General features: G+C 38.9%; 1 protein-coding gene across 1 annotated transcript; it reads right to left on the bottom strand.

The window, feature by feature from the left end:
• Positions 1-2,768: 2,768 nt before the first annotated feature.
• Positions 2,769-5,529, bottom strand: LOC103970268 (probable polygalacturonase). Its single transcript, XM_065137893.1, has 5 exons — positions 5,290-5,529; positions 4,198-4,318; positions 3,733-3,907; positions 3,562-3,632; positions 2,769-3,472 (listed from the first exon to the last, which is right to left on the bottom strand). Exons 1-5 carry the CDS (start codon positions 5,389-5,391, stop codon positions 2,769-2,771), a joined length of 1,173 nt encoding a protein of 390 aa, XP_064993965.1. The 5' UTR covers positions 5,392-5,529.
• Positions 5,530-23,004: the final 17,475 nt, after the last annotated feature.

Genomic DNA, 23,004 nt, shown 5'->3' with positions numbered 1-23,004 from the left:
GTTTCGGAGTATATCAATGACAAATGGAATATTTCGGAACATATCAATGGCATATGGAATATTTCAAAGCATATCAATGGCGTAGGAACATTTCAGAGGCATAGGGAGCATCTCAGAACATATCAATAGCATAGGAAATATTTCAGAACATATCAACGACATATGAACCATTTCAGAGCATATCAAAGAATGAATATGAAACAAAAGCTGAAACGTCGTATTTGACGTTGCATTCATATCTTTGTTATCCAAACCGCATACATAAATACATAACCAAAGCTCTGGATATCATATCAAACATACAGAAAGTGTAGTGGGACCATAGACAGAATGTGATTCATCCATTTCTGAATGACCACCAGACAGAAGTCTCCCACGTTTGGGAGCTCCATCCACCCACGTCTAGGTGAAGTCAGAGGGGGCCGGTAAAACATTGCAGGCTCTATGCATAACTCTTTTTACCATTTCTGGCAAAGGTTCACAGTATCCCATAAACACCAAAGTACAAAAGAACAGTATGAACAATAAATAGCACATATCGGAAGCACACGCGGAACAACAAAACATACATGCGCCTTTACGAGTTAATACGATGTAAGCATAATCTTTCACAAATATATTCAGATTTGAAAGAAAATGAAAGCAAGAGCATTCAAGGATTCCACGATATAACTGAATTCAAATAAGAAGGTTAGATAAAATTCAATGTCCAAAGGAATGAAACTGGAACAGGTACATATCGAAAGCAAATGCGGAACAATGGGATATACATATGCCTATATGAGTTAATACGATATAGCATAAACGTTACACAATAGTTTTTAAGAATGTAAATAATTTTAAGGACAAGAGCATACAAGAATTCAAAGCAGTAATATAAAGCTCAATTGGATAAGAAAGCTAAATGAAATCAATTTTCAAAGGAATGAAACTAGAATATGTGAAATCGACCAAAGCTCGATTTCTAACAGAATTCGAGATGCACATTGAACAAATGATTCAAACTATCAATCATGCTCCAATATACTCAAGAAAGCTATTATGAAAGATATTTCAATTTTATTTCAAATAAAATAATTTTCATTGAATCAAAGTTTTCAACAAAGAGTTACAATAGATTTAGTAACCCAAGATCAAAGAACAAATCTCAATTTTATAGAATTCACAGGGTCAGTTTCAATAGAAAACTGGGCAGGCATTTGGACTCTAAATCTTTCAATCTAGGTATTAAATGAAAGATCTAAGTGTCTAGTTTATAATGAAATAAGTTTGGAATAAATCAAAGTATCCAACGAAGACTTATAGGCAGTTCAGTATCAAAAGGTCATAAATTACGATCCCTATTTTACAGAATTCGTAGGCTTATTTGAAACAGAAGTTTGGAAAGGCAAACTTACTCCGAATTCTTAAAATAAACTAACGAAAAAAAGGTTTATGAGTCTATATTCAGATCAAATAAGTTTTGTCCAAATCAGAGGTTAGTGCATAAATTTATAACCATAACAAGGTAGAAAAGTCAGAATCTCAGAAGTTTCATAGATTCAAATCGTTATGTCTAAACAGGAGATATATCAAATGCAAGGCTAGAACAATTTAAAGTTCCTCATATTTAAAGCAAATGTAGAGATAAAATTGCAGTAAGGAAAGGCTAGGACACTTACAATAGGAAAGATTAGAAAGCGTGCAATAGGAAGGATCGAAACACTTGCAATAGAAAGGATCGGAACACTTGCAATAAAAAATATTAGAAAGCTTGCAAAAGGAAGGAGGAATGGGAATAAGAAACAAGAGATGTAGATGAATGGAAGTTTAACTTCTATTGAAGCACTTCTCATGATTTAATTGATTTATTTTATTCATTTCCTACATGTAGAGGAAGAGGACATTAATTTCAAATAAAATAAAAATAGATTTACTCTACCCATTTTTGCCTTCCAAGATAGATTAACTAATTAAAAAAATATATATATTGACATGTATTTTTATTGACCGATCAGAATTACATTCTAAGACCAATAATTGTCTCAAAAGATCCAATATACACATCTTATTGGACTAACCATGGGACCCTCGGCCATGACACCCGAGGCATTCGTCAACCTGACCAAACAAGTGCAAGCCATGGTGGGCATGATGCAGATGCTCGCTCCGCTCATTCCTCAGATCTCTTATTTCACTCTGATAGTGTTATAGATTTGGATCGATGAAGAGGAAATGAATATGTTTCCATACTGTAAATAAGGAAGTGGAATAAATGGAATATCGAATCATCCCACCTCACTTATTTTATTCTATAGGATCTAACGAAGCATGTTCATGCATAACATGATTCAGATATGATCATAGAAAAAGTTCTCCTCAAATAAATCGACCTGTCCTCTACAACATAGGGTGCTTACGTGGTATTTAAAAGTGAAGATACATTGGGTTATGAATTCAAATGTTAGGGATAAAATCAATCGTTTTAGTGACAATCATAAGTCATCCTCTCTTTGAAAAATTCATTTCTAACTATTCGTATCAAATAAAGAATATAACACTTCCAAGTTGAAGAAAAGTATTCAAATAAATAACATGTCTTATTTTTTCAATAATCCATATTTATAGCAATGAAATATTATTGGATATTTCATCTGCCTTTGTTCCTCCCAAGTATGATATATGATCAATTACATCTGCCTTTGTTCAAGGCAAACATTTTAATCTGCCAAGCTTCAGGACATCATAGGTTATGCCATTAAACCATGAGTTGTAGAAAGCATCTCAACTCATGGTTTGGCTCTCTGATAAGCACACTCCTCTAGCCCAACACCATTCACAGGTAGATCATCTTCAGGGAAGGGGCAATGCGTTATACGATCTGGATATTCCGGAATCTGCGCACAGGGAGTGGGCGTCACGTGACTCGATACGCCCTCCACGTCGGTGCAGTTCCAAATCGGCTTCTTCGACTTCACCACCTCCGCCGTCACATTGTAGATGCATATTCCGGTGAAGGGCGCGCCGGGAATCCCCTCCAGCTTCGCGGCCATGGTCACGTTCTCGGCCACCACGTTGCTGTAACTGATATTCTGCACCACCGGAATGGCTTTCGGATCAAATTTGTCGTCCGGGTGCTGCCCGTAGGTGCCCGTCATCCAGAAGACCCACTTCATTGTGTGCAGATTCATTCTTCTCACGAATATGTCCTTCACGTAAGCTCCCCTTCCGATGGTCGTCTTGATCCTGACGCCGGATTCGGAGTGGATGGCCGTGATGTCTTCGGCCCGGACATCTTGGATTCCTCCCGACATCTCGCTTCCCAGGGCGATGACAGCGCTCGTGGGGGAGATGCAGGTGAGCCGTCTGATCACTATGTGTTTGCTTGACATGTTGAATGCAATCCCGTACTCATCCCAACCGCTTTTAATGGCGATGCAGTCATCGCCTGAGACTATGTAGCAGTCCTCAATGCGGACATTGGAGGATGAGTCTGCGAAGAAGAGAGAAACCACCAAAAAGAATCAATCGAAATAGCAACATAGAATCTACAACCCAAGTAAATGTAGGTACGATATCCACCTGGATCGATCCCATCAGTGTTGGGAGAGTTGACCGGTGCAAGAATTGTGATGCCTGAGACGATTACGTGGCTGCACAGTGCATTCATTCACGTTAACATCAGATTGTAACAATAGAATGGAAAGCAAAAGAAGCCTTCAAGTGTTCTGAAAGTAGATTATTAATATAAACCTGCTGTACACTGGATGGACATTCCACGATGGAGAGTTAACCAATGTAATGTTGGAAATCAGCACTTGTTTGCAGTACATCAATTCAATGAGGTATCCACGAGTGTAATTGAGTTCTTTGTTACGGAACATTTTCCACCAGGTTTCACCTTGTCCATCGATAGTTCCATTATTCCCTAAAAATAACAATAAAACTTGTTAGCATCAGGACGTGGTATGTTGCAATCAAATTATATTCTGTTCCCCATCTATGATGCAAACAAGTTAGATGATGATATATATGTGTCTTCTTGTCAATCAAAGCACGCCAAAACATCATAAACTGAATTAAATGTTATAGTTTTTGACTAAAAATAATTTTTTTTATCTAAATTTTAGGGGATCATGGAATGACAACACGACGCAGGCTTTATGAAATTAGAATTAATGTGATAGAAGTACTGGAAATATGCAACGTATATGCTACCTGTTATGACCACATCGGTTAGGTTATATCCCATGATGAGATTACTGTATCTACCCCCAACCGCATCTCTTCCTCTACCGTAGGAGGGCAAAGGGTCAATGATCGGCCACTCGTTGATATCCTGCATAACCATATCACCAATTATCTTAGTTGATGCAGATTGAACAAAAGAACATAGTATTAAAGCTTCTATTAGCTACCAATAAACAAAAAAACAAAAGAGTATCCATGCAATTCATAAGCAATGCTGTCCAAGTTGCAGTGTGAGAAGCCATAAAATGGGATTGCAGAATAGAAATTTATGTTATATAAGCTGCAGTTGAAATCTAACTTGTTCTCCCAAGTTTGTAGCATTAATAGAGTTTTGCTGTCTTCAGGAAACCCAATTAGCTACACAGATCTACAAGGTTTAGTCAAAAAGAAAACACTGAGAGATTGGATGACAGTACTCTTTCCTACAAAATATCAAAGAGAGAGTTTGTGGTTCTCCTGTTTTGAGAGTCTAATTAGCAGTTTTGTGTTAGAAAGTCATCCGCCTAACTTTTAGACTGATGGTGGAGCCTAAAATTAATGTAAGGGTAAGGTCCACACTGCATTCCATTCTTATGCTGGTTTCCTCGCATCCTTTCCTACCTTAAAGTTCTTACACTCGGAAAGAATGCCATTCTCAATTAAAACTTATTAATTTTGGAGCGTAATCTTCAAGATCTTGACTATGCACTTCTTAGTTCACTTCTTTTCCCTCATCAGTCCAAAGCGGTGACTATGCACATCGGATTAGACTTGTGAATTCTCCTTGGAGATGAGATGAAGGAAACGTTAGAATAGTATACACTCGCTATGTAACGTTCTGGTGGGGCTCACTAGTGATGAATCTATTCTTCATCGTCACCGTTCATCTGGCGAGAGCTGTCAGATGAACGGACACGATGGGAAGGGCTACTAGCCATAATCGCCACCGAGGATGAAGGCAACGCGGATGATAGAGGCGATGGTAATGGCAAACATGCCGTGAACGATTATGAACATGCACTCTACATCGAAATAGATGGAGGAGAAGGTGGGGGAAGGGGGCGGAGGAGGGAGGCGGACCTGAGTGGCGAGGATGACGGCGTCGTGGTCGAGGAAGAGGGTGAAGTGGTCGACGAGGTTGAAGGGCCCGGTGAGCCACCGACCGGCCGGCACCACCAGCATCGCGTCGCCGTCGTACGCCACCTTACTGAGGTTGGCCACGGCCGCCGCAAAGGCCGCCGTGTTGGAGGTCACCCCGTCGCCCACCCCGCCGAAGTCCGTTAGGCTGGCCACGTGGGCCCGGCATCCTCCTGCCCCCGCCGCCGCGTAGTGGAAGGCTTCTAGCTCCGCTGCACCACCTGCCCGCCGGTGGTGGCGATGGCCCTCAGCGATCCCTATGAACGCCGCTGTTACCATCGTCCACAGCACTAAAATCATCAACACCTGCACGTAACCAAGAAAAGTTGGAGTTTGAAGGATTAAAGCTTTGAGATAGGATTACTAGGAAAAAGAAAAGAAAAGGAGAAGAGGTGTTACACGGAATATTGGCTGCGAGTGCTCCATTGTCAGAGAGATGTGTCGGAAACAGAATGCTTCCACGGCTCGGCTCTTGTTCTATATATAGAGAGAGATGGAGAGAGAGAGAGAGAGAGAGAGAGAGAGAGAGAGAGAGAGAGAGAGAGAGGAAGGCTAATTATAAATTATGTTATGTAATTAGTTAATTTCAGTATGTTGATTCGAGCTAATTATAGATTATTTATACTGCAAACTAGAGTATTCATAACTTTAGATAGTTATATTATCCTTGGTTGAAAATAACATGTTTGTTGAGACAGTATGGTCTGGTCTCTCCTTTAAAATGTGATTTGTCCTACTCCAATGATATATTTTAGTTGACATATTATTGAGCAACACATAAGTCTTTTGTTACCACAATAATAAAATCGTAAAGTCTTAACCATTTGTACTTGACAAAAGCTATCATAAATTAATCTGTCTCTCTACTCTAATAAACTTAAATGGATTGATTATCATCATATTAAGATTAATTTATTTCAAGTTGGCCCTTATAGGCTTGTATGCTACTTTCTTAATCATGACACTAGACCTATTTGTTATCATTATGATATTTTCAGCCCTATTTGTTATCATTATAATGTTTTGGCTTAACCCTTTGGCATATTTTTTTTTCTGAAATTATTGTTATTCTAACAATACGTTGAACCATATCATGGGAATTTCTTTTTTAATTGATTCTTACATTATCTGATATAGTAGCCTTGTAACTAGTATCACATCCAACGAGGGTAAATTACAAGATTATACCTTTTTAATACTTTTTTTTTTTTATTGAACTTCTGAATCTAAGTCGTCGTATGAAAAAAAATATATAAAGAGTGAAAAAAGAGAATAGTTCTCTTTTTAGATTGATATATAGTCGGTTTTAGATTCGAAGATCGTGTCCCTATAGATTTCATAAAGTTCTTTCCAGGTGACATCGAAAGATATGCATTGTAGTTCCGATATATTATTATTTAATTTTAATTCTGAATTAATTTTTTTTCATATTATATATAGCATATTACAGATTTTATGTTTACAATTGATATCAGAACCCAAGTTCTTGAGATTAAATACCTTAGATATTTTATTTTCTAATTTATGATGCATAAATTATTCATGTATATTATCAATTTAAATTCTTATCTAAATGTGAAAAAAAAATTTTCATTGGTGCTCACATCATCTGATACAGTAGTCTTGTATAATATAGCGTCTTTCCATAACTCACAAGTCTTACATCAGATTGCACCCTTTTAACACTTTCATTTTTTGTTGGACTTCTATAATGTTTTATGTAGGATATATTTTAATGGCGAGACTGCCTTGCATGTTGATCCTTTTACTTAGCTTGTGATTAGATTGGATCACCCAAGTTCTTGCTCCATGATAGGCATTTTTTCTTCTTTCTTTGTGGCAATATCACTTTCGTTGAGAAGTTATGACATGGTTCATTTTTATGTTTTAGTTTAAATTTATTTTTCTTTCTTACCTGGCTTTCTTGACTAACATTATTTGCCCCACTTCTTATACCATGACATTATAGTTTATACCATTAAGGCATGAACTATAATGTGATGATATAATGATTAGTGGCAATTGCTAGTCATATTATGAGCCATTTGTAGAAGTGGTATATAATTAAGTTTTGTACATGATATAACAAATGATTTCATGAGAAATAAATGATTCAATGATATGATTAAATAATAGTATTAGTATAGTATGATTTGAGAGGAAGTAGTAGGATCCACTAGAACACTGCAGTAGAGGTATGTTGAATCAAGAGTAGACATAAATATTTTTATAATAGTCTTTCATTCTATCCTCGCTTACGAAAGGTCAAGCCAATACCATAGCTATTGCAATGCAAAGGGCTTTACTTGAGAATTAGAAGGAACATGTATCCCATGTGCAAACTCTGAAAAAGTATTTGCATGAATATTCTATGATAATAAGTATTGAAAAATTGATACATAAAATTTTACTAAATTTGAAAGAAATTGTATTGAGAAGTAATATATATAGAGTTAGAGATGCATCCATTTGCATAAAGGGCCCTAAATATATAACTGCTCCAGATATCATCTCACCACCTTATGTGGATATAGTTGACACAACACAACATATAACTAACCTGACAGAATCAATTGATTTATATATTAGATTATATATTAGGGGAGATTGTGAATAACTCTCAAGATAGAAGTTATCTTAAAGACGATATATCTATGCCTATTCGAAATGCAAATCATAGTATTTATTCTTATGGGAATGGGAATAAAAAATAAGAGATGTAGATAAATGGAAGTTTTAACTTCTATGGAAGCACTTCTCGTGATTTAATTGATTTATTTTATTCATTTCCTACGTTCAAATAAAGAGGACGTTAATTTCAAATAAAATAAAAATAAATTTACTCTACCCATTTTTACCTTCCAAGATAGATTAACTAATCTAAAAAAATAAAAAAAATTATATTGACATGTATTTTTATTGACCAATTAGAATTACATTCTAAGACCAATAATTGTCTCAAAAGATCCAATATACACATATTATTGGACCATTTGAATAAGAGTCAAGAAGATCTTATGAGAACCTTAGTTTCTAAGGCTTTTCGTGTTTTCAACAAGAGAACCTTAGTTATAGAAGAGACTATTCATATAGTTTTTAATGAAATTTTTGATTTAAAGAAAAATAATTTTGATGATGATTTTGGTTTTGATAATTTGGATTTAAATGAACCCCCCCTAAAAATGGCAACTTGGAGGCATCTTCTTCCGAAATTTCCTTATCCAAGGAATGGAAGTATATAGATGCTCATCCAAAGGAGCTAATTATAAGAGATACATTAAAAGGGGTTCAAACTCGTTCTTCTTTCAAGAATTTTTGTGCTAATGTCGCCTTCCTTTCTCAAATCGAACCTAATTGCATTGACGAGGCCTTAAAAGATGATTTTTGGATCATAGCAATGCAAGAGGAATTGAACAAATTTGAGAGGAATGAGGTATGGAAACTTGTTCCTAGACCTAGTGACCATTTAGTCATTGGTACTAAATGGGTCTTTAGAAACAAGCAAGATGAATGCGGTATCGTGGTTAGAAACAAGGCTAGATTAGTGGCCAAAGGTTTCAACCAAGAAGAAGGTATCGACTACGAAGAAACCTTCGCTCCTGTGGCAAGATAGAAGCCATTAGGATGCTCCTTGCCTATGCTAGTAGTAATAATTTTAAAGTATTTCAAATGGATGTCAAAAGTGCCTTCTTGAATGGTTTTATTTCCGAAGAAGTATATGTTGAACAACCTCCCGGATTTGAAAACTCTCTTCTTCCTAATCATGTATTCAAATTGACTAAGGCTATCTATGGCTTGAAACAAGCTCCTAGAGCTTGGTATGAAAGGCTTAGTTCCTTTCTTATTTTAAATAATTTTACCAAAGGCAAGGTTGATACTACATTATTTATCAAACACTTTGAAAATAATTTTCTTATTGTATAAATTTATGTTGACGATATTATTTTTGGTTTTTTGGATGAATCGCTATGTGAATCATTTGCCAAATGTATGAGTCATGAATTTGAAATGAGTTTAATGGGTGAATTAACCTTCTTTCTAGGATTACAAATCAAACAACTTAGTGATAGTATATTTCTTAACCAATCTAAATATACATTAGAATCGCTAAAACGATTTAACATGAATAATTCAAAAGCGATAAACACCCCTAGAAGTACTTCGACTAAATTAGATATGGATGAAAATAGTGAAAATTTCGATAAAAAAATATATAGGGGACTGATAGGTAATCTACTCTACCTCACCGCGACTAGACCGGATATCATGTTTAGTGTAGGACTTTACGCTAGATTTCAATCCAATCCTAAATTATCTCATCTTAAGAGTGTTAAAAGAATATTTAGATATCTTAAAGGAACTCCAAATTTAGGATTGTGGTATCCAAAATCTGATAAATTCGATTTAATAGCTTATGTAGATGCCGATTTTGGCAGATGTAGGATAGATAGAAAAAGTACATATGAAACATGCCAATTCTTAGGACATGCACTTGTTTCTTGGACTTCCAAGAAACAAAATTCAATTGTACTATCTACGACGGAAGTTGAATACATTGCTGCAAATGCATGCTGTGCACAAGTTGTTTAGATGAAAAATATATTAGAAGACTATGGAATTCACTTGAAAAATATTCCCATAAAATGTGATAATACAAGTGTCATATGTCTTACCAAAAATCAAATTCAGCACTCTAGAACTAAGCATATCGATATTAGGCATTATTTCATATGCGATCATGTCCTTAACAATAATGTCGTTCTAGAATTTATTGACACAAAGCATCAATTAGCAGATATTTTTATAAAAGTCTTAAATGAAGACCAATTTGAATTCATTAGAAGGGAACTAGGCATGTTAAATTGTCCCTGAAAATAAGCTTGTTTGAATGTATTTTTCAAAAAATATCTCATCCTTGTTCCGTTCTTTTGTGGAGTTGTTTTCATCTTTCTCTTTTGATTCCAAATGATATATTAAAGTATAACCCAACATCTCAACCTATCTCGAGTCGAACACCTCTGAAAAACAAAAGGGGGGAAGAAAGAATTTTTTCTTCTCTTCCGCGGCAAGCCAGTGGTGGCACCGCCAGAATCAGCGGTAGCACCGCCTGAGCGCTCAGGCACTAGGCGGTGGCACTGCTCTTTTTGGCGGTGGCACCGCCCGAGAGCCCCTTTATAAGCCGAGGGGTTAGGGCCGGCGGTGACACCACCCCCAACCCGTGAGAAACAGCCTCAAGCTCTCCCACAACCTCTCTAAACCTTCATTCCAACATTTAAAAGCCTTGGAGAGGAATTCTTGTTGGTCCAAGCTCTCCATCTTCCAAGAGATTCTCAATAAGGTAAAATTTGAAATCTTTCCTCTCTTCTCATTATTTTACCTACTCTTTACAGTTTCATCTATCTTGTCTAGATAATGGCTCCTAAGAGATCAAAAGGGAAAAGGGTTGAAGGAGATTTATATTACCAAGACCTTTTTAGATCCAAAGAAGTAGCTCTTAGGTTTCCAAACTTCAAAACAAGAGGTATCCATAAGGGTAAACACGTTGATCTCAATGAACTAGGAAACCTAGAACCCATTAGGTGGTTTGCACATCTAGATGCCCTACCTCTGCTACAAATAAATGAACCAATTTATCCTAGGTTAGTTAGGCTATTTTATGCAAACTTATATGTAGATAATGACAGCCTAAGTACTTACCTACTAGGAACACAAATTAGAATTTTTGATAGTACTATTTGTGAACTAATTGGAATCACTAAAAAAGATAGGGGCTGTTATTTTAGAGGTAAATGGGATGTCAATATAATCGGAGCAACTTACTCCGAAGCCATCGAAACTATTTTTGCAAATCCAGACCTCGGCATAATACCCAAGAGTTGCGAGCACTTACTGCCCTTTAACTCTAAAATCCTTCATCATATCATAACAAGCATACTATTCCCTAAGCAATTTCATCTTGATGAAATGAGTCAAATAGAAATAAGCACCATGTATTAGATTATGACCGGTCAACATAACTGTTTTGGATACTCAATCCGGCAACATATGAAGGATATTATAGCTAAAGTCCCCAACCCCCGTGAAGGACCCATAGCACCGATGCCGCTAGAGTCTCCCGAGCGACTCACCGAGGTACCCCAGAAAGGGAGCCAACTGTTAGGACTCTAGCTTGGAGAGTCCTAATTGAGAGGGACATTCATGTAAAACTGTTAGGACTCTAGCTAGGAGAGTCCTAATTGAGAGGGACATTCTATTAGGACTCTAGCTAGGAGAGTCCTAATTGACAGGGGCATTCATGTAGGAGGTTTTTTCTTAGAGAAGAATTAGGAGTTGTAAGGGAATAGGAGTCTTGAGTAGGAGTCCAATTAGGAGTTGGTTAGAAGTAAGAGTCTTAAGTAGGAGTCCTATTAGGAGTTAGGGTTTAGAAGCCCTATAAATAGCCATGTATTCCTTCTCTTTTCGGAAGCAATAGATGAATCTTTTCTGCAGCCTTTGAGCAGCAACTTGGAGGGAGGAACCCCTATAGAGTTCCAAGGAGGCTGATCCCCTAAAGAGATCAATCCCAAGTTTAGAATCTACAAGGGTTCTAACACCAACCCAATCTGACCATCAAGGTCGGAACCACACTCCTCGAAATAGATCAGCTCCACCTCATTGACTTCCTGAGGAAAAACGCCGATATGTTCGCATGGTCCTCCGAGGAGATGCTGTTAGGACTCTAGCTATAAGAGTCCTAATTGAGAGGGACATTCATGTAAAACCTACCTAAGTTGACCCCTATTAAAGAGGTGAAGAGGCTGGCTAGGGTTAGGAGGTTGTTTCTTAGAGAAGAATTAGGAGTTGTAAAGGAATGAAGTCTTGAGTAGAAGTCCTATTAGGAGTTGGTTAGAAGTAGGAGTTGCTACTGTGCTTTTTCTATTCAAATTTCTATGAAATTTTTATGACATCTTTGACACTTCCTAACAGCAGATTTTCCTTTAGTTTTTTCAAAAAATTCTCAATATAAACCATTGATCTTTTACATCTAATCTGCTATACTTGAAAATCTGTAAAATTTCAGCCGCATAGCACTGTTTGTTTGATCTTGATACAATATTTTTACTATCCAAATCTCTATAAAATTTTTATGATAGATTTGACACTTCCTAACAGTAGATTTTTCTTTAGTTTCATCAAAAAATTTTTAATATAAACTACTAATCTTTTATGTCCAATCTGCTACACTTGAAAATCTGTGCTACAGAAAATTTCAATCGCATATTATTGCCTTAACCCATCTATTTACAATCTTTTTTGAATGAAATTTCTTATACACTTCATAAATCATCTTTGCTTCCATCTAAGATTGATCTATAGAGGAATTCATCTCTAAAAATGATTTTGTGTTTCTGTAAATTTTTGTCCCAATCCGCTGAAATTTTCCGATAAGAATTCTGCTATCGCAGGTTGCACCAATTTCCTTGCTGTTATACTGCCAAAATTTTCTTGATTAAATTAGAGATCCTTGCTGTCATATAAATTGTGATTTTGCTGTCAATTCCCTCCTCAAATCTCTCAAGTTTTTGGTGGAAATTTCATCGAGAAACTGCTATTTCTTCGACGACAATTCTGTTCTTATAAGACAGCACATACTTGCAGCAACTTCCACTGATTTCTATCAAACCTTTGCTGCCATCTACCACAAATCCAAAACTTTCATCCACAGTCCTAAAACTCCACTAAACCATTCCCTCAAACTGCACCCAAAACAGCCACAAAACAAGCCTAAACCGTAACCTATATCTACCAATCCACCAACCCTTTCGACCATCACCTCTCTCAACCTATACATGCCTATAACCCGACAACAAAAGAGAGATCATAACATCATAGATTTAGAGGCATATACTAGGGCATATGAGGAGGCAATCAATGCTAAATTCGAAGCCTTTGAGGCACGAATGGAGGATACGATTCGGACACTCTTTACTGAACTCAGATTGGGCCGACCACTAAGCCCATAGAAATCACATCGAGGAGAGAGCTCTGCTCAATCACACCAAGCCCAAAGAGATGACTTCCAAAAGAGGAGAGGTTCTATGATCGATCCCAACTATCCACGCATGAGGGTGAACTTCCCTAGATGGGAAGAAGGTGACCCGATTGGTTGGATTTCGCGTGCGGAGTGATATTTTTGGTACCACAAAACCGTAGACGCATCTATGGTAAAAATTACAGCTATACATCTTAAAGGGGATGCCATATAGTGGTTTGACTGGTTTGAACACACTTATGGAGTCCTTTCATGGCAACAATTCAAAGAAGGATTGTTGATCCACTTCAGACCAACTGATTACGAGAATATTGATGGACAATTAGCAAAGATCCGACAAACCTCCACCATTCAGGAGTACCAAACCAGGTTTGAAAGGTTATCTAATCAAACTCATGATTGGTCTCAAAAATAGCTATTGAGGACCTTCATTGAGGGCTTGAAGCCGGAGATCCAGGGAGAAGTTAAAGCGTGACAACCGTACACGCTTATGGCAGCCATCTCTTTCGCACGACATCAAGAGGAGCGATTGAATCATGAAGCTTGAAGGACTAGAGTTGCTCCTCAACTAGAAATACTGAAGTCCTCAGCCCCCCCTACTGTCGATCGAGTCCCTGCACCAAAGAGGTTGACAAGAGAAGAGCTTCTGTGAAGCGGTTATGTTGGCATTGCGATGAGCCGTGGAGTTACAAGCATTGCTATAGAAAAGGGAGACTTCTTTTGATTGAACCAGTAGAAGAAGAGGTCATTGAGCATTCAAAAGAGAGCCTTAAACATAACGAAGAAGATGCGGAAGAAGAGCCACAACCGACCGACGTTACAGTACACACACTAGCTGGCTACTCAAACCCGCAAACGATGAAAGGGAGACTTCTTATAATTGAACCAATAGAAGAAGAGGTCATTGAATACTCAGAAGAGAACCTTAAACATAAAGAAGATATGGAAGAAGAGCCACAACCGACTAACGTTACAGTACATGCACTAGCCGGCTACTCAAACCCGCAAACGATGAAAGTTGGAGGCCTTCTCAAACAATAACCTGTTAGGATCAAGAGCACTAAGAGGAGGGGTGAATTAGTGCAGCAGAAAACTTTCGACGATTAAAATTGCGTTCGTACGATAAGAGCGATTTCAGTAGAAAATCTGATTCATAAATCACTTTAACTTGTAACCAAGCAAGATGCAGTTAAAGCAAAGATATAAAGGTAGTTTGCAGTTTAAGATAGAAATCAGAACGTAAACGCAAACTGAAATATGATGTTTGTACGATAAAAATGATTTACGTCTAAACGCCGATTAGGAAAATGTAGAGCTTGAAACACGATCGTATATGCGCAGAAGGCAGTAAGCTATTGAGGAGGTTTGTAGTAAGGATAAGATGCTCAAAGTAAATGCAAACCGAGATTTAGAGTGGTTCGGTCAATCTTGACCTACTCCAAATTTGGCTTCCTCCACCGACGAGGTCACTGACGTCAACTAGAGGCCTTCCTTCAATAGGCGAAGGCCAACCACCCTTTTACAGTTTCACTCTTTTTGATGGGCTTAGGAGACAACCCTTACAGAATTTTCTCTCCTCTCTTTAAAGCTTAGAACTTTGAAGAAAAGAGGGAGAAGAACTTTTGGCCTTCACAACAATTTTGAGCTCTAAAAATCACAGAACAAGATCAGGATTTCGGTGTATATGCTGTGCCCTTTCAGTGCTGAATGGGTGGGGTATTTATAGGCCCCAACCCAATTTGAATTTGGAGCTCAAAACTGTCAATTCCCGGAATTCCGGGATCTGGCGGTTGCACCGCCTGACTGGAGCGGTTGCACCGCATGGCATAGCTCGAAGACTGAGCCTCTAGGCGGTGCCACCTCCTATCAGGGTCGGTTACACCTCCTACCAAAGCTCGAAGACCGAGCTCAAGCGGTGCCACCTCCTGACTGAGGCGGTTGCACCGCTCAGCCAGAGCTCGGAGATCGAGCCCAAGCGGTGCCACCTCTGTCAAGGGCGGTTGCACCGCCCAGTCTCGCTCGGAGACTGAGCCCAGGCTATGCCACCTCCTGGCTGGGGCGGTTACACCGCCCAGTCTCGCTCGGAGACTTAGCCCAAGCGGTGCCACCTCCTGGCTTGGGCGGTTCAACCGCCTGGCAGAAATCAGGGTCCGAATGGGTGGATCCATTCGGCCCAATTTGGGTTTTTCAGGGGCCCAATTGCCCCAAGATTAAGTTAATGGGATCACCTCCCATTTCCAACTTAATCATTGTGCTAACTATGATTTTTCCTAAGATATTTACTGCAACTTGCTCCGGTGCGTCAATCACTTCTTCCGGCGAGCTTCCGGCGAACTTCCGTCGATCATCCGATGAACCCTCGATGATGCTCCTGCGGACTTCCGGAAAACTCCTGGACTTGCGACGATCCACTTGGCGAGTTCCGACGAGCTTCTTTGGCAAGCTCATGGACTTCTCGGATTTGTTCCCGCAGAACCTCCGACGACTGTCCGAACTTCCGTCGAACTCTCAAACTCCCAACGTGATCATTGTCTTGACTCCGACGCAACTCTTGTTGCATATCTTATTTTCATCGTAGTTAATCCTGCACACTTATCTCAACATATAGATTAGATAACAAATGACAATTGACTTCATCATCAAAATCCGAGATTCAACAATCTCCCCCTTTTTTATGATGACAATCAATTGATAATGGAGTTAACCTTAACTCCCCCTGTCTATATGCCATACTTGAGATAAGTCATTCTTGAATTCAAAACCTTTGAATTCAAGAGACATATTGATAAGTTAAAATCATTTAAACTTATCAATACTCCCATCATGATTCCCATCATGATGTTTCTCTCTGAAGATGATGTCAAGGCTTGACATTCATTTTCAAATTTTACATAACAGGTTTGAATGATGGTAATAGTAGCAATTCATCATATTGTAAGATATCAACATGTAAAACTGCGAAGTAAGATTTTGATATCATTACATGATACAAACAAGGCATAATGCAAATTATAGCGATCATAGCATCAATTCATATATCTCTTGGTGATGCAAGCATGGCATTAATACTCATATATTTCTCGATGATGCAAGAATGGCATTAATACTCATATATTTCTCGGTGATGCAAGCATGGCATTAATACACATATTTCTCCCCTTTTGTCATCAACAAAAAGTATGGTAATTGTGATAGCAGGAGAACAATAAGCGAATTTTGAGCATAAGTGTTATAGTTGTTCATGCCTTTACATGTTATTTTCCAAGCATATAAAGGAAAGCATGATACATAGATTGCTTTGAATACTTTTTCCTTTTTATTTGTTATAATCTTTTTGCATGAAGGAGGAAGGCTATTTGTGATTTTACTTTGAGTGAAGTTAAAATCAATGAGAGATTAAATCATGCTTCATTTTTACAAGGAACAAGTCTTTGCAAGTAAAAACACTATCATCCATATTTCAAGATGGAATTTATAAGCAAGAATCATTTCATCAAATCCATTTTAGAAAAATATTTTTTATAAGTGTATGAGAAAATCCGATTGTTAGGATACCAATTGTTAAGTGAATCCGAAAATGAAATTAACACTTTCATGCATTCGGACAAGACTATGCTATTGATTTTCAAATACAATCATGAAGACAAAACATGCACATAATTTCCAACATGTTATTTAGGCATGTAATGGCAATCAAGTGATTTGATCATTCAATAAAGTCTGAAAGATAATTTTAACTAGTTTATATATTCGGACACATCAACATTCCTAATTCTCTTCTTATGAAATCAAATTGTTCTTCATTTAGAGGTTTTGTAAAAATATCAGCTAGTTGATGTTTAGTATCAATGAACTCTATGATTACATTATGATTAGTAACATGATCTCGTATAAAGTGATGTTTAATATCAATATGTTTTGTTCTTGAGTGTTGTATAGGATTCTTCGTTAAGCATATTGCACTTGTGTTTGTTGAATCTCAGATTTTGATGATAAAATCAATTGATGGGTTAATTGATCTAATCCATATTATTGAGTTAAGTGTGCAGGAGTAACTACGATAACTAGAAAATGTTGAATCTCAGATTTTGATGATGAAGTCAATTGTCATTTGTTATCTAATCTAAGTGTTGAGATAAGTGTGCAGGATTAACTACGATAAGAGTAAGACAAGCAGCAGGTGTTGCGCCGGAGTCAAGATCATGATCACGTTGGGAGTTCAAGAGTTCGACGGAAGTTCGGACGGTCGTCGGAGGTTCAGCGAGGACAGATCCGAGAAGTCCAGAAGCTTGCCAAGCGAAGCTCGTCGGAACTCGCCAAGTGGATCGTCGCAAAGTCCAGGAGTATGCCGGATGTCCGCAGAAGGATCACCGAGGGTTATCGGTTGATCGACGGAAGTTGGCCGGAAACTCACCGGAAGAAGCGATTGACGCATCGGAGCAAAGCTGCAGAAGTTGTCTTAGAGTTAATCGTAGTTAGCATGATGATTAAGCATGAAAATGGGAGGTGATCCCATTAGCTTAATCTTGGGGCAATTGGGCCCCTGAAAAGATTCAAAGTGGGCCGAATGGAGTGAACCATTCGGACCCTGATTGCACCAGGAGGTGCAACCGCCCCAGCCAGGAGGTGCAACCGCCTGGGCTGTGGGGGTTGGGAGGTGCAACCGCCCCAGCCAGGAGGTGCAACCGCCAGGGCTGCGAGGCTGGGAGGTGCAACCGCCCCAGCCGAGAGGTGCAACCGCCCAGAGCTCAGTCTTCGAGCTAGTCTGGGCGGTGCAACCTCCTCTGCCAAGAGGTAGCACCGCCAGAGCTCAAGTTTCGAGCTCTGCCAGGCGATGCAACCACCGAGCTCAGTCTTCGAGCTCTGGCAGAGAGGTGCATCAGCCTGAGCTCAGTCTCGAGCCCTGCCAGGTGATGCAATCACCGAGCTCAGTCTTCGAGCTCTGGCAGAGAGGTGCATCAGCCTGAGCTCAGTTTGGAGCTCTGCCAGGTGATGCAACCACCGAGCTCAGTTTCGAGCTCTGCCAGGTGATGCAATCACCAAGCTCAGTCTTCGAGCTCTGCCAGGTGATGCAATCACCGAGCTCAGTCTTCGAGCTCTGGCAGAGAGAAGCAATCGCCTGAGCTCAGTCTTCGAGCTCTGCCAGGCGGTGCCACCTCTCCAGTCAAGAGGTGCAACCGCCTGATCCCAGAATTCTGGGATTTGATCGATTTGATCGTTTTGAGCTCCAAATTTGAACTGGGTTGGGGCCTATAAATACCCCACCCATTCAGCACTGAAAAGAGACAGATCCACACCGAATTCTTGATCTTTTCAGTGATTCTAAGAGCTCAAATTTGTGTAAAGTCCTAAAGTTCTCCTCCTTCTGTTCTTCAAGTCTTGAGTTGTAAAGAGAGGAGAGAAAGGATCTGTAAAGGTTGTCTCCTGAGCCTGTCAAAAGGAGAGAAACTGTAAAAGGGCAGTTAGCCTTCGCCCATTGAAGGAAGGCAGCTAGTTGACGTCGGCAACCTCGTCGGTGGAGGAAGCCAAAAGTGGAGTAGGTCAAGGCTGACCGAACCACTCTAAATCTCTGGTTTGCGTTTATTTTTGAGCACTTTATCATTACTGCAAACCTCCTCCATTACTACTGCTCTCTGCGCTTTCACGAACAAGTTCTAAGTGCTGTTCTTTCAGAATCTGCATTCAAACGTAAATCGTGTTTTCGTACGATCTTCACACTGCAGTTTACGCTTACATTCGGACTCCATTTATAACTGCAAATTGCTTTCTACGTAAAACGCTTTTCCAGGTTCAAAACTGCTTTTAAACGCAAAACTACATTTAGACGTAAATCTGAGTTTAGACGTAAATCTGCGTTTAGACGTAAAACTACGTTTAGACGTAAATCTACGTTTAGACGTAAACTGCGCTTAGACGCAAAACTGCGCTTAGACGCAAACTGTGTTCAGACGCAAACTGTGTTCAGACGCAAACTGCGCTTAGACGCAAACTGCGCTTAGACGCAATCTGCGCTTAGACGCAAACTGCACTTAGATACAAACTGAGAATTAGCTTTTGCATCATAATAGTTTTTATTGAACGAACGCAGCTTTTGGTTTTTAATCGCTGTAAGATTTCCGCTGCACTAATTCACCCCCCCCCCTCTTAGTGCTCTCGATCCTAATAGAAAACACAAAGCAAGAATACCGGAGTCAAGTTTGATGGACGTTTAAGAGTCCGAAGAATCGTCGGAGATGTTGTCGGAACCAACCGAGAAGAAATCGGGAACCTGTCGGAATTTTCGGAAGTTCGCCGAAGAGATTGTCGGAGGTTCACGGAGATCACCGAGAAGGCTCAGCTACTCGTTAAAGTCATCACAAGTTCGGGAGCTTGCTGGGAGTCCGTCGGAAGAAGTTCGTCGAAAAGCTCGCTGGAACAAGACTCGACATTCGCGGATGAAAACTTGCTTATGATGTGTTTTGTTATGTAGTTTACTTGTAATTAGGATTAGGATCAAGAGATAATCCTATATCCTGGTTAGGGGCCAATTGGGCCCAAAATTAGACTTGGTTTGGGCTAAATTTGAAGCCCAACAAGTGAACCGAAGGGTCTGGCGGTGGCATCGCCAGACTGGACGGTTGCACCGCCCAGCACTGTTAGTGTCTGACACTGACAGGCGGTGGCACCGCCACTGACAGGCGGTGGCACCTCCAGCATCGGGAACCCAAAGAGAATTCAAATTTTGGAGCCCAAATTTGAATCCTCTTAGGCCTATAAATACCCCTAAAATCTCAACTGAGATTACAACTTTTTGAGCAGCAATTGTTTGAGAGAAAGGCCTTAGAAAAGTCTTACCTAGTCTTGTTTTCAATTTGCTAGTGTTCACCTCCTTCTTTCTTGCTGAAAATCTGTAAGAGAGTGAACCGCTTGTAAAAAGTTGTAAGAGGGGTATTCACCCTTCCCTTTCAAGAGATTTGCTAGTGGAAGGTGGGAGCCTCATCGAAGAGGGGCCTCGCAAGTGGATGTAGGTCACTTGACCAAACCACTTTAAAATCGGTGCAATCTCTGGATTGCATTTCATTACTGCTATTTTCATTACTGCAAACTTTCTTACTTGCTTTATTTCCTCATTACCTTTGCTGCATAACTTTGCGAATATGCTTTCAAGTTAAGCACTTCCAATTCCGATTTTTATCGTACGAAAGATTTATCAAAACCGACGTTTTAATCCGCTGCACTAATTCACCCCCCCCCTCTTAGTGCCGCTCCGATCCTAACAATTGGTATCAGAGCTAGGCTCACTCTCATATTTGGTTTGATACCCAAGAGAGATGGCTTACTCCGGCATACATGAGGGTCATTCTATCACACGTCCACCCTTGTTTAATGGGTCAGATTATACTTATTGGAAGACTGTTATGAGGATCTTCCTCATTTCTATGGATTTCAAGCTTTAGGCTATTATTGAAAATGGATTTCAAAAATCTTCTCTTCCGATGAGCGAATGGAATGAATCAGAGAAGAAGGTTTTTGCTTTAAATACAAAGGCTATGAATGTCTTGTTTTGTGCACTAGACAAAAATGAATTTAATCGTGTTTCAATTTGTGATTCGGCTTTGATATTTGGAGAACTCTTGAGGTCACTCATGAAGGCACTAGCCGAGTGAAAGAGTCCAAAATCAACATCCTTGTGCACTCTTACGAACTTTTCCGAATGAAACCAAGTGAGTCCATTGGAGATATGGACACCCGATTTACGGATGTCATCAATAGACTCAAAGCTCTTGGTAAAGATTTTACTAACTTTGAACTAGTAACTAAAATCTTAAGATCCCTCCCTAAAAGTTGGGATCCAAAAGTTACGGCCATTCAAGAGGCCAAAGACCTTAAAACATTCCCTCTTGAAGAACTCATTGGGTCTCTAATAACCTACGAAATGACATGTCAAGCTCATGACGAGCTCGAGAACCCCCTTCCAAAGAACAGGAAGGATATGGCACTCAAATCACAAGAAGACCACTTGAAAGGAACATCAAGTGATGAGGACAGTGACAATAACATTGCACTTTTGACTCAAAAATTTAAAAAATATTTAAGAAAGAACAAATTTAAAAATATTATAAAAAATAAATTCGAACAAAAGAAGGACCAAGTGATTTGCTATGAATGTAAAAAACCGGGACACTACAAGAACGATTGTCCTCAAGCCAAAAAGAGAACATCAAAGAAGAAGGCGCTCAAAGCAATGTGGGATGATTCAAGCGCGTCTGAAGAAGAGGAGTCCAACACCGAGCAAGTTGCTCATTATGCCCTAATGGCCATCGGAGAAGAGGTAACAGATTTAATTGATGCAGATTTACCTTATCATGAATTATTAAATGCTTTCCATGAGTTATTTGATGAATGTAAGATAATTAGTAGAAAATATAAATTGCTAAAAAAGGAGCACAATAGTCTCACTTGTGATATCGATAAATTAAAAACTGAATATCATGATAGTTTAGCTCCATGTATAAAATGCCATGATCTAGAATCTCTCCAAAAGGAGAACTTGCTACTTAAGGACACCTTGAAGAAATTCGAGGTTGGTAGCAAATCTTTGAATATGATCCTTACAAATAAGGGTCACGTTCCTAAAAGAAGTGAAATCGGATTTGTGAGAAGTCCTCACCAAAATCCAACCACCTTCATTAAAGGCCCTGTCCTACATGTTCGGCACCAAAGCAATTGCAACTTTTGTTACAAATATGGACATAAAACTTATAAATGTCCATTCAAGAAAATTAGTCCGAACAAACTAATTTGGATTCCTAAAGGAACCATGATCAATTCTATGCAATATGATGAACAAGTTTTTAAGGCACCTAAAAGAAAATGGGTACCTAAAAATAATCCCTTCTTGTAGAAACATACACCATCACAAGCTAGGAGCAAGAGATGGTATCTAGATAGTGGATGCTCAAGACATATGACTAGAGATCCATCTCATTTCTCTATGCTCACTAGCAAAGAAGAAGGGTACATCACCTTCGGAGACAACAACCAAGGCAAAATCATTGGCAAGAGAACCATAGGTAACAAATTAAAATTTTCTATTGATGATGTCTTACTAGTTGATGGATTGAAACATAATCTCTTGAGTGTTAGTCAATTATGTGATAAAGGTTATATTGTTAGATTTGAATCAAATGTGTGTATTATTGAAAAACCAAACCATAACATAACTATGATTGCATTAAAACAAAATAATATCTACACCATCAACCTTGATGAACTAAGTAATGAAATGTGCTTCTCTGCTTTAAATGATGATGCTTGGCTTTGGCATAGGAGACTAGGCCATGCAAGCATGAAACTAATATCTAAGATCTCATCTAGAGAATTAGTACGAGGAATTCCAAATATAAAGTTTATTAAGGACAAAGTATGCGATGCATGTCAACTAGGTAAACAAATAAAAACTAGTTTCAAACCAAAAACTCAAATTAGCACCACTAGACCATTACAATTGATTCATTTGGACTTATTTGGACCAATTGACACGACAAGTCTAGGGGGAAGCAAATATGCATTTGTAATTGTGGATGACTATACTAGATACACTTGGACCTATTTCTTAGCTCACAAAAGTGATTGCTTCAAATGTT

Source organism: Musa acuminata, chromosome BXJ3-2 (genome assembly GCF_036884655.1).
Source record: "Musa acuminata AAA Group cultivar baxijiao chromosome BXJ3-2, Cavendish_Baxijiao_AAA, whole genome shotgun sequence".
In the NCBI taxonomy this organism is placed as follows: Eukaryota; Viridiplantae; Streptophyta; class Magnoliopsida; order Zingiberales; family Musaceae; genus Musa; species Musa acuminata.
This window is presented reverse-complemented; position numbering and strand designations above follow the sequence as displayed.